At 43.3% G+C, this 15,297-nt stretch overlaps 2 protein-coding genes across 3 annotated transcripts; both read left to right on the top strand.

Annotated features, from left to right (window-relative positions):
* Positions 1-789: 789 nt before the first annotated feature.
* Positions 790-5,634, top strand: dlb (deltaB). Of its 2 annotated transcripts, none has more exons than XM_040182961.2 (7): positions 790-1,105; positions 1,204-1,443; positions 1,576-1,633; positions 1,762-2,019; positions 3,011-3,372; positions 3,744-3,960; positions 4,076-5,634. In XM_040182961.2, exons 1-7 carry the CDS (start codon positions 1,055-1,057, stop codon positions 4,792-4,794), a joined length of 1,905 nt encoding a protein of 634 aa, XP_040038895.2. In that variant the 5' UTR covers positions 790-1,054; the 3' UTR covers positions 4,795-5,634. The 2 variants fall into 2 exon arrangements, with proteins under 2 accessions (XP_040038895.2, XP_040038894.2); XM_040182960.2 differs by having other exon boundaries at positions 791-1,105; positions 1,747-2,019.
* A 2,367-nt stretch (positions 5,635-8,001) lies between these two features.
* Positions 8,002-13,163, top strand: ppp1r14aa (protein phosphatase 1, regulatory (inhibitor) subunit 14Aa). Its single transcript, XM_040183058.2, has 4 exons — positions 8,002-8,309; positions 10,755-10,835; positions 11,053-11,085; positions 12,832-13,163. The coding sequence occupies exons 1-4, from the start codon at positions 8,106-8,108 to the stop codon at positions 13,003-13,005; spliced, it is 492 nt and encodes a 163-aa protein (XP_040038992.2). The 5' UTR covers positions 8,002-8,105; the 3' UTR covers positions 13,006-13,163.
* Positions 13,164-15,297: the final 2,134 nt, after the last annotated feature.

Genomic DNA, 15,297 nt, shown 5'->3' with positions numbered 1-15,297 from the left:
CATGCCCTCCCCCCGCCACACACACACACACACACACACACACACACACACACACACACACACACACACACACACACACACACACACACACGAACGCAAGCACCTCTCCTCCTTATTTCCTCCCACCGTACAGGCCCAGGAGCGCGACAGAAGAGGCGCACACAATACGTTGTTATCCGGGGGCCTGCCCACTCTTTGTCAACCCCACACGCGCCACAGCAATTCTAATGGATGTGAAGAAAGAAAAGGCTGAATGCCATTCTTCCTCACTTCCTTCTAATCTTTGTTTCTATGAACCTCGGAAAAAGAAAAAGAAATTAAAAAACACAGTTTTAAACAATTATCTATAAATCGGTGGTAGACTGTTGATTTTTGATTAAATGCAGGAGACCTTCGTTGTTTTCATGGCTTGACAGAGTTCCCCAAATAATAATGCCCTAAAACAAACTAAACGTATTCTTTTGGATGACTTTTTTCATATTGGGTTTGCAGTATAGTGTCCAGCTATTCACTATTCACTACTAATAAATGATGAATACAAGTCGTGTAGTTTTTTTTTTCTTAGGCTATACGCCGAGTCTTCGTTGAATCGGTGCTTTAGAGGTGTTTTATTTCGCAGTATATCTCTGGGGGGTTAGGATTCATTCAGTGCACGTATCTGCCCCGCGCCAGCTTCTTATACATATTCCTATTAAGCACCCGCCCAGGTGGCTTGTCTAAATCCCCCCCGACACACACACACTCCCCCGCCCCCTGTGTCCCCTGAGGTCTGCTGTGGCGCCACCTCTTTGGCCGTGACGCGCAGCACCAGAAGGTACAAAAACCACTCTGCGCCTTTTACGCACCAGTCAGAGTTACAACAAGAAGAGTGCAGAGGAACAGGAGGGGAAGAATAGCATCGGGAGACACGGATGTAAAAGTGACCTACCCAAGCACAGAGTGATGACAGCCTTTTTTTAATGAGAGTTTTTTTCCACAACTTTTGAGGAATATTATTGCACGTGACGAATGCGGACATATACTTAGCATTGGAAAGCAAAACAACTGAGAGGAAATGGCTAATCTTCACCTGAGATACCTCCTGGTGCTGGCTTTGTTGCACGTTGTAAGTCGGTTTTTGAAAAAAGAAATGTGGCACTTCACAATGTATTTTACGCGACTATTGTCTCATCATCTCGTGTTTTTTCATCTTTGACATTGCAGGTTTCATCATCTGGTGTGTTTGAGCTGAAAATCAACTCGTTCCACACGGCGCAGCGCATCTGCAGGCGACACCGGGACTGTCACATATTTTTCCGAATTTGCCTAAAACACCCAGAGGATGTGATCTCTGCGGAGCCACCATGCACCTTTGGCACTGGACACACCAACGTCATCAGGGCCGATCATACCTCCATCTCAAGCAGCGCTCCCATCAGGGTGCCCTTCCACTTCAAGTGGCCGGTAAATAGAAACTCCTTGCAGTTGAGGGTTGATACAAAGTTGATCTACCAAGTCGTGCTTCAGAGCTTCTATCGTTAGATAAACGATACCCATCAGTTTTAACTGTCTTAAACGACCGCTCTTCTTCACCAGGGAACTTTTTCGTTGATCATTGAAGCCTGGAACGCCGAATCCCCGACTGAATACACAGGTAAGATTTACTAACTCACTGAAACTTTAAAACTAGACACACCACACGCACTGGTGTGCAATCTTCCCCATCCGACGCGCGCAGGATCATCGCAGATGGCATTTGTTTTAAAGATGCCCCTTCCCCAGACAACCAAAACAACCTCGTGAGCCGCCTGGCGACCAGGAGGAGGCTGGCCATCGGCGAGGACTGGTCCCAGGACGTGCACTTCGGCGAGCAGAGCGAGCTGCGCTACTCCTACCACGTCTTCTGTGACGAGTACTACTTTGGGGACGGTTGCGCCGAGTACTGCCGGCCGAGGGACGACACGCTGGGCCACTACACCTGCGACGAGGAGGGCAACCGCATCTGCCTGGAAGGCTGGAAGGGGAACTACTGCTCTGAGCGTGAGTGTGTGCTAAAAAGTACCAAAGAGCCCTTGTTCAAGGCCCTTAAAGTATGACGTGTTCCTGAGAGGGTAAAACACTATCCAACCACAAATTCTCTCAATACATTCATTTGAACATTTTGTAGCCTTTTATGGTATCACAAAATCCCATTTCATTAGCGAATAAGTCATTTATAATTATGACAATATCTACTTTGTTTATCTGGTACCTTTTCAAAACAAAGTTACAAACTATTTTTCACTATTTTAAAGCAAATTTTAGCTTTACAATCCGACATAATAAGGCATATACAAGCGAAAGCAGTTGAAAAAACACAATTAAGTAAACAGCATCCTTCTGAAAAAACGTTTGCTCAAATAGAAGATGGCCTCTAAGTATCCAACCCTCAACCCTCCAAACACAAACCTAAACAAAGACCATGTCAACATCTGAGCAAGTAAAGAAATTAAGAGAATTCTGAGAAATCACTAAGGGACTAAACATTTTCGCAGAAAGACCACCCAAACCTTTAGACAGGCACGGTTTTGTCAAGGCAGGAGGAGAATGGTTTTCATCTCTCTCTTCAGGTTGATTCTTGATTTTATACAAAGACAGGAATCTTTTCAGAGTACTTCCTTTATCTGACTAATGTCCCGCTGTCGTGTGTTTCTCCTTTGCAAGGCCGTCGTTCCATCTGCCTTTTGTTCTCTCTTACAATGGTAGAAGGAGGAATGGCCCCAAATACACAAACACACGCACACATATTTTTCAAGGTGATTGGTGTGTGTGTGCGTGTGTGTGTGCGTGTGTGTAATATGGAGATAAAATAAAGGGTTTCCCCTTGCAGTGTGCCTACCAGCTGCTTGCTTAATACTTAACCAACAGTGAAGTCTGAAGCAGGGCCGGGGTCAGACGGGGGGCCCCCTACATTTGTGTGTGTGTGTGTGTGTGATGTATGAGAAGGCGTGCCATTGTAATCACACACCCTCCCTTTACCCTTCTTCACCAGCCATCTGCTCGGCGGACTGCAGCGAGAGGCACGGCTACTGCGAGGCCCCTGGGGGCTGTACATGCCGCATGGGGTGGCAGGGCCCCTCCTGCAAGGAGTGCGTCCGTTACCCAGGCTGCCTCCATGGGACGTGCAGCCAGCCGTGGCAGTGCAGCTGTAAGGAGGGGTGGGGGGGGCTCTTCTGCGACCAAGACCTGAACTACTGCACTAATCACAAGCCCTGCGCCAATGGAGCCACTTGCACCAACACGGGGCAGGGCAGCTACACCTGCACCTGCCGGCCCGGCTATGGGGGCACCAACTGCGAGCTGGAGACCAACGAGTGCGACAGCAACCCCTGCAAGAACGGAGGAAGCTGCAATGTGAGTGGACAATGAGATTAGGTTAACGGGCAAGAGAAGATAAACATTGTAGATAGTTTGGAGTCCAATTGACATCACGATTATTAAATTAAATCTATATAAAAACAAAGCATGACATAATTCAAATAAAAGTGTTCACTACTAAACACAAACACTATGTAATTTCAAAGTAGTGTGATAATCAGTCAGGTGAGGAGACAAGGAATTCGCAATGACGAATCATAGCAGAGTCAGCATCTTCAATACAGCGTCTCCACTAGTAGCAGTGGACCCAAAGTGTGTCATCTAATGCAAACACAGTGTGAGAAAGGGTGATTTCCCCAAATCTCAAGATTTGATTTTCTCCCTAAATTCCCTTCCTTCGTCTGCAGGACCTGGAGAACGACTACTCGTGCACCTGCCCGCAGGGCTTCTACGGCAAGAACTGTGAGATCATCGCCATGACGTGCGCCGACGGGCCCTGCTTCAACGGCGGTACCTGCGTGGAGACCGTGACCGGTGGCTACACCTGCCGCTGCCCCCCCAGCTACACCGGCTCCAACTGTGAGAAGAAACTGGACCGCTGCAGCAACAGGCCGTGCCTGAATGGTGAGTGGCGACACCTTGTGGCCGAAGCGCAAACCATCGTTGCCAAAGCTTGAGCAAAGAAAAGGTTCATTCTGAAAGTGAAATGTAACGCTGCTTTTCTTTCCGTATAATGCAGGTGGGGAGTGTCTGGACCTCGGCCAGAGCGTCCTGTGCCGCTGCCAGGCGGGCTTCACTGGTGCCAACTGCCAGGTGAACGTGGACGACTGTGCCTCGACCCCGTGCCAGAATGCCGGCACCTGCCAGGACGGCGTGAACGACTATACCTGCTCTTGCACCCTGGGGTACACCGGAAAGAACTGCAGCGTGCGCTCCGACGCCTGCGGCGCCCGCCCGTGCCAGAACGGCGGGACCTGTTTCACCCACTTCACTGGGCCCGTGTGCCAGTGCCCCAAGGGCTTCATGGGTCCCAGCTGTGAGTTCACGCTGCAACCCAGTTTCAAACCGGCTTTGCGGCAGACCTCCCAGCCCTCCTCAGCCACCCTCACCGTCTCCTGCATCCTGGCTGTGCTGTCGCTGGTCCTGGTGGCGGGCATCGTGCTCCTTAGGAGGAGGAGGAGGGGGCTGCAGGGGAGGAAGCAGCTGAACGACAGTGCAGTGTACAACGACTTGGAGACAGTCAACAACCAGGGAGGGAGCGAAAGAGAGGCCTTCCTTGGCCCCAACGGCCTTTTCAAGATCAGCAACGGCACGGCTCGCCTCAGCCTCTCCCTCTGCCCGGACGGGAGATCCGGCTACAGGCAGAGCAGCGCGGACAGCAGCCTGGCCAGAGGCGAGCGCCAGGACTTCATGTGGAGGGACGAGGCCGGCCTGGGCTCCGGTGCAGGGCTGAGATGAAACCCGTCTAAAATAAATAGCAATATTAGCACTTGCTCCTCGCTCTTCACTCACAGTGAAGAAAAGGAGTGAATCCGTGAGATAAAAACCACTCTGCTCATGCAGAAGATAATGTACCATTAAAAATGTAAGTGTGAGAAACAAAAATGTTGACAAATGAACTATTCTGATGAAGACGATTTACAAAGAATATGGAAAAAGTATATGGGGCAAAGCTCTTCCAGACCCAAAGAAACAAGTAATATGAGCCACTCTTCATAGGACCTACAACTCAAACCAAATGCAGGAAGTCACCACTCTTTGGAAAACCTGCCCCAAAAAATATGTTCTATTGGGTAATTGTTTTTAATTTGTTTGATTGTTTCTCATTTATTTTTTAAACATTATTTTGTTTTGCTTTTCAATCTTCCTTTGGACATTATTTCCTTATTGTGCGTACCATCATTTTTATTCTTTATATTATTTATTTATTGGAAAAACGTATGTTCAAGGCTTCACTTTGATTGTCACAGATGTAGAAATATATATTTATATGATGCCGATTGAAGACCGACGCTTGATGTTGTACCTGGATGTTTTATAGGGCTCGGACAGCCGTGTTAAATATCCCAAAGATATTTAGATCAGGTAAAGTATGAAACGCAAAGTCTGCCATTGCTGTAATTTATATTGATATAGCTTATATACTACTGATCACATTGCTCCTTCACGTGCCATTTTGTGTTCTTACCAAAGTTTTTGTTGTTACATGTTTTCATTCACGTTATTTAATGTCATCCTGTTGTTGTTGTTGTTGTGATGTGAAATAAAAGATTCGCTTTGATGCGACTCTGGATTGAATCTCTGTTGTGATTGTTTTCTCAAATAATCAGTTGCTTTTATAGTAAAAGATATTTCCCAATTATGCTCAATTTACAATACTCTGTAACAGAGGAAAGCAGCAAACGCTCACATTTCAGAAATCAATATATTGCATTTTTGACAACAATATCAGCATAGTTTACTCAGACTTTGACAAACACCATTTCAATATTATATCAAACAATGCAAGGCAATAATTATGATGTGTTGCTTCTGTGCTATTTCAAAATCACATCTCTAAAAAACATGGTTAGGAACATGGCTGCTGTATTATGAGAAAAACGTTCGTTCTAATCCCTTACATATCCTTGACAGTGAACAACTAATAGTTATAGAAATCCCCCCTAGCACACCAAAACATGCACTCATACAGAAAACAAAAGACAGCCCACATGAGCACAACCTAAAAAAACACATTACAAAGAATAAATAACACATGGAAACAGCCAGACCAAGACCTTCTGAGTTGTTCAGGAGAACAATGAACACTAGATGAGCTGCTGAGTCCGTCAAACACTGTGTTGATGGCCTTCTCATACTTTATCTGTGTTTCAAACAAACTCCCTTGACATCATAAATGAATTCCAACAGCTATTATAAAACGTTCTAAAATGGATCTGATTGATCGTGCCTGATTCATCTTGGTTTTTGTGTCTGTATGAATCAGGCATGAAAACGGATCAAGGGTGGAAAGGGTTAGAAGGATATTACCCCTCTAGGGCAGCGGTTTTCAACTGATTTTGTCCCAGGGATCTTTTTTTTTTTTTGTTGCGTAGTATAGAGTGACAAATCGTACCAGTGTACTTTGAAGTCAAAATGCGTATCAGGTTGGCAGGTCTGCTCATTGATAGAACGGTGGACCACTTTACCTTCTGCCTTGTCAGTCCCCTCACCTCAAAATCTACCTCCTCGAAAACGGTAGCGTTAGCTAATCATTTCCCACCAGAGCTTCAGCTAGCTGGCCAACGTCGCGTTCTCTCCTGCTGTGTTAAATGACTCAATTCATCAAGCTGTAGCTAACGTTAGCTAAGTCTATGTCAACAAAGCTCCTGGGTAACTTCACTTAGATATACCAGAAAATATCAAAATTATTGAAACCATCACTGTTCGCAATTCACTGAATCTCGCGCTCCCTTCTGACACGCGCACCTGTTCGCAGTTCACTGAATATAAATACCCCCCCCCCCAAAAAAACTCATCGAATCTACACGATACACGTAGGTCACCTATTTTGGTTTCAAAACGTCGAATTTCGCCGAAAGGTGAGGGATTTTCATGCCTGATGAATGTGGCTGATTACAGACTGGGGATCAGGATCCTGGTCCTCGTACGTAGTTCAACAAAGTCCTATTAACCCGATGTTTGATGTCAGGCTATCTTGGTTTCTCAAAGAACAATCCGCGCTCAAACAGTCTCGTTAATTAAAACCAGACGTCGGTCATCTGGCTAATTGCGCATGCGCGTCCTACATCAAATGGGGGAGGAGTCAATCATAGAAACCATGATTTTGACAAATAGTTATAGACAAAAGTTAAACGAGCAGGAGACGATCATGAAGAATGACGAATGCAATAACATAAGATTTATAATTTAATCATTTATGTTGTATAAATTGAACGTATAGTACATATTCTACGTTGTTCATTCTATACACATGACATCGCAGTCCGTCACGTTGAATGTAGTCTAAACATAATATCAATCAATCAATCTTTTCAATGTCTTTTCAACGGAAAAATGCTCACTGGGTTGGAACATCCAGAAGTTTCTTAAGCGCAAAATAAACGAACAGACCTTTAGGAAGAACACGACATGTAGCAGCTTTCATAGCTTCCATGATGTTCTCAGCATCGACAACACTACAAAAATGTACAGTATGTGAGACAGTGTGTGAGATGGAATGAGAGACAGTCTGTGGGACACGCGATACGGCGTGGTGTCCACCACGTACGGCTCCTGGTCGGCAGATCTTTATTTAACTCCCCGTATAAAACGTTGAACTAATTGATATCGCTTCTTTATCAATGAGGAAGAGATCTGGCCTTTTTTTCCGGGGGAGTGGCGATCTTATCCAGCTGGTTTCGCCTGATCGTACAGATTTTTGGATGTTGCTTGATTTTGCCAAACGTGCTTCGTGGAACCGAAAAGTCTGATCTAATCTTATTTTACTGAGAAAATCAAATTAAGTTAACTTGCTAGTAACCATTGTTTTTTTTATCCAACACAATCAAATAAATGCTACTTGACAAGATCTTCATTTCATATGAAAAATATATATTCAGCCTGGAAAACCGGAATCCTGTTTCTCCCCCCCCCTCTCTCTCTCTCTCTCTCTCTCTCTCTCTCTCTCTCTCTCTCTCTCTCTCTCTCACTTCCCCAACCCTCCATTCCCCTCCTCTTGTGTTTGAATAAGGAGAACGGCAAACCAGTCCGACCGGTGCAGACTAGAGATGGCAGCCGATCGGACGGGGGCAATGCAGGAAGAAACGGAAGATTTCCAATCATCGGCCCTGGGTTTGTCTCCGGACCATGGCGGTCCCATCCCGAAGAGGCACGCACGGGTCACCGTGAAGTACAACAGGAAGGAGCTGCAGAGGCGGCTGGATCTGGAGAAATGGATCGACGAGAGCCTGGACCGGCTGTACTCGGGCCAGGTGGGTAGAGGAGTTGCACGCCCATCACATAACACATTTATTTGGCTTTTTTGAATACTCCCCACTGTGTTTCAATACATTTTTAAAGATGTAACTACCTTCACTAAACTAGGGAAAACTGTTTATATATACAGTTATTTCACTTGAACGGCAGCGTGACACACACACACACACACACACACTATGATCTATGAAGAGAGGTGGGACAGCTTGGTTCTCCTTACAAGGCCATGAGCATCCTGAAGATGTGATGTCCCAGTCTCAAGGATCTATATCTTTCTTGGAGCTGCCCTTATATGGCATTGTGGAACAGAGAGAAGGATGAACAATTTGGAGAAAGGGAAAGAGAGAAAGAGAGGATGTTTACAGGGGAAGGAAGGCGCCATCGTATAAAAAGGTTCCAGGAGTAGTTTAACAACGCACATCTGGATGCTCAGGCAGCTGGCGGGAGCAATTAGTGGCATCTTATGCGGGGCCATGCATATTGATTGTGAAAAAACTGTCCTGAAAAAAATTCAGGACATTAATAATAATAATAATTTCTTAATGTTTTAATAATACTTTATTCCTTTCACAATGTCCGTTTGCATATACCTTTCTCTTCACGCTCTGTCTGAAAACTCGGTTTTAGTATTTAAAAAAGACCAGTCAGCTCTGATACGCTTGCAAGAAAAATGTGGTGCACCTTTGAAAAGTATTTTCTTAAGGGCTAATAAGCTAAAGAGCCTGCATGTGACGTACACTCACCGGCCACTTGACACCTTGCTAGTAAAATGTTTGACCTCCTTTTGCCTTCAGAACTGCCTTAAGTCAATTCAATCTTTTAACAATGTGTTGGAAACATTCCTCAGAAATTTTGGTCCGTATTGACATGACAGCATCACGCAGTGGCTGCAGATTTGTCGGCTGCACATCAGTGATGAGAAGCTCCCGTTCCAGCACATCCCAAAGGTGCTCTATTGGATTGAGATGTGGTGACTGTAAGAGGCCATTGGAGTACAGTGAAGTAATTCTCATGCTCAAGAAACCAGTTTGAGATGACATGAGCTTTGTGACATGGTGCATTAAGCTGATGGAAGTAGCCATCAGAAGATGTGTACACTGTGGTCATAAAGGGTAGACATGGTCAGCATCAACGCTCAGGTAGACTGTGGTATTTAAACAATGCTCAATTGGTCATATTGCTCAAATATTATATGTATTTAAATTATGATACAATAACTAATGTACAATTGTCATTTTGTACAGATGACGGTGACTTGCAGTAGATCAGGAGTCAGTGCAGTGGTGTGGATAAGTGCTTGGGACTGTCCCTTTATGGGACTGTCCCTTTTGCCCTGCTTAGCTGCTACAATGGCTGTTTGTTCAAACAGAGAGAGCCACTGTTCCAGAATTACATGAGCATTGTTGCTATCCAGGCCCCAGAGCCTGGACATGCAAGTGATGGATATGCAATGTGTGCAGGCTCTGGAATCAGGTCTCTTTTTGCACGTCAAACACACGCTTCACACATGGTTCACAGACCCTCACACACACCGTCGCACACACACTGTCACTTGCAGAATATCCCGTTGACCTACATGAAGGTAGCCAAAGAAAACTCCATCTTTCCCCCTCACAAGTACCTTGAAGTGAACTGGAATCAATGGATGCAGCTTGAAACATTCTTTTAAATATCCAAATGTTGTTTGTTTTGATGGAAATGTGGGGTAAAAGCCACTCCGGATCAAGGAGATGCACTTTGCATTTGCACCCCAGCCGTTGGTGCAAAGTCTAAAGAATCAAGTGACTCGAGTTTAAAAATCTAAACGGATTTAATAACCAACAACAGCAAATACAGTTACAAAGTGAAATACGCTATGAATAGTGTAATATTTAGCAAAATAAAGAATCTCCTTCTCCAATCTAATGGGACCTACAAAATTGGGTCTCTGTGAGATTCTGATTGTCCCCTCCCCTCTACAGTCTTTTTTAAATCTTGAGGGGTGTGTCCATTATTTTAAAGCCGTGTTTGATTGGCTGCACAAACGTCAATCCTTCAAGGTTGTCTTTATCTCGTCCTTTCCGCCTCCATTTTGGGCCGAACCTAAAATCCCTCTGTCTCCTAAACGTTCCGTGATCGATACCACAATAAAGAAAAATAGACCTTCATTTCATAACATCTTAAACACAACATTAACTCATTTTAAATAGTCTAAAACAGTTGAATCCGGAAGAAGCCTTAGAAAGGACTTCAAAATTGAGACCGTCCTCCCAGGGTGCACAGAGTAAAATAGATGTCTTGTGTACAGTATTGAATGGATTACTAGATACACAATGTGTTTAATTCATATTACAGGAATGGTTGTGTAATAATGATCCGATATCTAATACCAAAGTTCAATCCGTTGAACCAGATGGTAGATCATTTAGAGTGAGTGTCCGTGTGTTTATGTGTTTTATCAGGAAGGTGAAATGCCAGACGAGGTAAACATTGATGACTTGATTGACCTGCCTAATGACGAGGAGCGAGTGAAAAAGTTACAGGTAAAACAACCTGTGTGTGTATAATACTGCATCATTTTCATATAGCAATGGTAATTAGAAACTTGAGATTTTGTTCAAAGGTCACTCATGTTTCAAAATAATTCATGTCATTGTACAGTTTCATGGGAAGCTCTCTAGCGTTTCTGGTAGAATAGTGAACACGAATATTTGATTATGTGACTGGTTTGTTACAACATAACCCCCCTTATGTCGACAGGAGCTTCTTCGAGGGAGCAGTAGCGAAACAGAGGTACGTTTTAACGCTTCTTAAATTACATTAGTCATAATGCACACACGCACAGAGAGACCCACACACTGCCACACACCCCGACTCCTCCTTCCACAAGCACTCTGCATCCCTCAACAATGGCTTTCTATGCAGTCACGGCAGTTACCTCTCTGCTTCAAAAGTGAATTGAGCAATTGATTCTTTCTGCCCTGCCTGGGGCCTCCTGGTAAGAGATGCAAACGAGGGCCGGTGCTGCTGCTGCTTTTCTTACTTACTTAGTTTATTTGACTCTGGGGTGGAGCATACAATATATATGCAAGCCTGTTTTAAACAGCACTTACATGTGCCCATGTATTTTGAAACAAGTCTCTGAGGTGGGGGAGAATGGGAAACTAAATTTGGTTCCAATGGCAACAGTCCTAAATTTCACAGACTTTTTTCTGTCCAAAAATCTATTTCCTACAGCGTATCTGTGGATACGACTTTCAACGAGTTATGTGCTAAAGTGTCTGTAATGTTGAGCCGCTGTGGATGGACAGACATAGAAAACGGGGATTTTATAGTGAAAACACTGTGTCAACTGTTGAAGCCTTGTTTTAACATCAGATAAACTATGGATGGTTTATTTGGGCAGTGGAATTGGTTTTTTGTCACTCTGATAGGAGGTGCGTTGTAAGGTGATCTACTGAAAGGTTGTAAACAGGAAGAACAATTAAATGTTTTATTCAAACAAGCAGAGCTGCATGTCACTCAAAAACCTTCCAGGAAATAGGTCACATGGTGCTGGGTGAGTTGGTATCTGGTTTATGCCCATTAAAAGAAAACATAAATGAATCCATAGTGACAGAGATGTGAAGTAAATGTGCACAGTTAAAATGAATTAAAAACCTGGGTTGCTTGATTTTCAAACATCTACTTGTGATGTTGTCGTAACACAACATATATGTTCATTTAACATTTGAACATATGAACACTGAAAATACTCAGTGAAAAAAAGGTGCGGTGTGTTTCATTTTCTGGTAACGGTTGCCTTGTTTTAGTCATTTGGTCATTTGGTCTCAGATCAAAATAGTTGAATGATTATCGAGCTAAATTTATTTGACTTTTTTTGACTTTCTACTGTGATTGAGATTTTTTTTCTTATCTCTGTCACACCACCATGGACATTGTCCCCTAGAAATGATTTCTTTATATAAGTATCTTTTACAAATTCTCTTTGAAACCTTATAAAAATGCCAATATTTAGGAAAATTCAGTTTTATTCATTCAGATTAAAAGTCTAGCATCTTTTGAAACATGCTCCCATCTTACATACACCCCCAGTCCTTAGACAGTCAATATTTGACTATTTATACAACTTAATATGCCGTTTGTTTAAACTGTTGTACTTAAAATAAACATTGTTTCAACTAAAGCGTGCTTTGAGGAGAAGAACTTGCGGATGAGTTTAGCTGTAGTTAGTATAGCAGAGACGTTACAGTGTTTAAAAAAGCTATAGACAAAAAGGTTTGTGGTGTCCTTTATTTTTCTAATTGCCAGCAAATTCTTTTAAAAAGCAACAACGTTTTTGAGCGGCTCTCAGTAAATATTTTGCCGTAGAAATCAGCTTGGACATAAGCTATCGTGAGAATCAGGACACATTACAAAATACACCCAAATGACAAAAAATCCTCACGTCCATTGTCAAATAACAGGTTATGATCACACTGACTAATGTGAAAGTCTCACTGGAACACTGACTTGTCCCATGTGACCCCTCCTCCACAGACCTTCATCCGAGAGCTAGTGACAAAGCTGGAGGGCGTTCACAAGCAGGAGGAGCTGCAGAGCGAGGGCATCGAACACCCGGTCATTTGCCACAGCCACTACCGCCACGAACCCTATCACTTCAACAAACCACAGCACCCGCACCCCACCCGAGGCCAGAACCAGACCCTCTGATGGGCCCCCTCACCAATTAAGACATTTTATTTTGTGGAGTCACTGCTGGTTGCCTGGCAACCTCGCAGTGATGATGAGGCTAGAGGAAGTCACTACTTCTGACGGAGAAATAATCCAGCACATTAAAAAAAACTGCAATAAAAAAGTTTTTATATTTATGTCAAACTATTGCTTTAACCACTTAAACTAACTTTATTTGTGACATATCTCGTGGGTGAATAATAGAGTGCTGCGGGAGTTACTGCTAAACCTTTAGAAGACCTTAGCGTAGATGCTAATCGTGTCAGTCATGTACTGTGTTTTTCATGATTAAAAAAACATTAAAAAAAACAACCCTGAAGGTTTTTCTTGATAGGAGGGAGGTCTTTGCTCTTCACCCGACTCATTTGATTAACAGGGGGTTCATCACCTGTTGTGACATAGTTGTATAGCAACCGATGTGGTATAAAAACACAGGATTTATCCTCGACATCTTTGTTCTTGTTCTGTGTGAAACCAAACTTAAACATTGGTTTGACCTTTGTTAGATGCCAATGCTATGCTTGTTTTGCAACAATAGTTTTTTTTACACTAATAACACTTTTGTGGTTGTTACGTTATGTTAATATTTGAACACAAACCATGATCGTTTTTCAAATCCGAACTAAGTAGTTGTGTTGCGTAAACCCGAAGAAATTGTTCCGTTATGTTAAACATGTGTAATTGTGCATTTGTGAGGTTAATATGAATCCTCACATCATGAGGGCCATGTCAACTTACTGATGGTCTTCAAAAATACATCATCCTCTCAACCCTCTATTGAATAAGGATAGAACGTGAAATAGAAATTAACTGAATGGATATTCAAACAGCAAGGCGTTCCTCCCCTGATGCCATTCGTCACAAACAGTCAACAATCTTACACAAAGAAACACTTCATAGAAATATTAATTCTTCCACTCACAGTATTACAAAAGATATTTTATTTTAGTGCCACCAAAACCTGTGATTCTCACTTTTACAGGCTGTCGTTATCTGTCTCTTAACATAGATTAAAAGCACATATGTGACTCATTGAACAGCTGTTAGATTATGACAGTCATGAAGGTAATTTATTATCGTAATTACAGGACATCTAGATATTCCCAACATACCAGTATGATGTGAGCCAGTCACATTGAGTAGTGTGTGTGGTGTAGCATTGTAATATTTCATTCATTCACTGTTTTTGAGCTACAAGTCAAAAGTTTGGACACTCTCTGTCATCGAACTAAATGAGAAAATGTTTCCAAACTTTTGACTAGCGCTTTATATCGGTAATACATTTTTATCCTGTAGAGAAATAGCCCTCCACAGGAGTTGCTAATAAAACATTTTTTTCTCAATTTGGGCAAATAATGTAATGTAATGTATTTTGTGCTTTGTCAATCATCTGAACTGCTTGAAAAGACAGTACCAGTTTGATAATCCTTGCATAAGTTCATGTCATCAAATATAATATCAAAGATCCTTCGTTTGTAGCTTCCAATATTCAGTTTGTTGACACTGCAGAGGTCTTTGTGAGTGAACTGTGTTTTAGTTTGTTTAATGATGATTTTACAGGAGTCCAATATTTGAACGACGCACGACACAGGAAGGGAGAGAGTGGTCGGACGGTTGGGTTCCTGGGGTCAGCCGGCTGTTATTTTACACCTCTGTACACTAGGTGGCAGTGGGGAGCCACTGTAAGGAGCCCCAGGCATGTTGGCACGCCAAAATATGTTTTTCCTTTGCTTGGTACTTTGTCATTAATCGCAAAGCTCTGAGGCATTTGCACAAACATCTCATATATCCTTCAACTGTTAATGTTGTATTCTCTGTGTGACCTTGACACTCCACAGTACAGCAGGGACAATCTGGCAGCGGCACCATTACTGGTTACCGCCACATTAACTCCTATCAGTCCACTTAGAGTCTTCCGCTGAGGAAGATGACACTGCTGGTGCTGTGGGAATGGAATTTTGGACTCAAGGCCACTGAATCTTCCACATCTCTTATTATTCACAGAAATCAGTGAGGATGAACACACAGACACACACAAACACACACACACAGACACACACTACTAACACACAGACAGGGCGTGTGTGGAGCTGATAAACACATACAACAACTGCAGAGGCATGTCCTGTTCTATCCTCAACTGTATGCAGTGAGAGCAATTAGAAGGGTCCCCAGAGTGCAGAGGGGGCGGAGGGTCAGTGGCATGGGGAAGAGGGGGGGAGGGGGACGGGACGGGCCTTTCCTCAGGAAAACATATCACCTTCCACCACA

The sequence above is a fragment of the Gasterosteus aculeatus genome, chromosome 7 (genome assembly GCF_964276395.1).
Source record: "Gasterosteus aculeatus chromosome 7, fGasAcu3.hap1.1, whole genome shotgun sequence".
Taxonomy (NCBI): Eukaryota; Metazoa; Chordata; class Actinopteri; order Perciformes; family Gasterosteidae; genus Gasterosteus; species Gasterosteus aculeatus.
The sequence above is the reverse complement of the archived record's forward strand: the minus strand, read 5'-3'. Positions and strand labels throughout refer to the sequence as shown.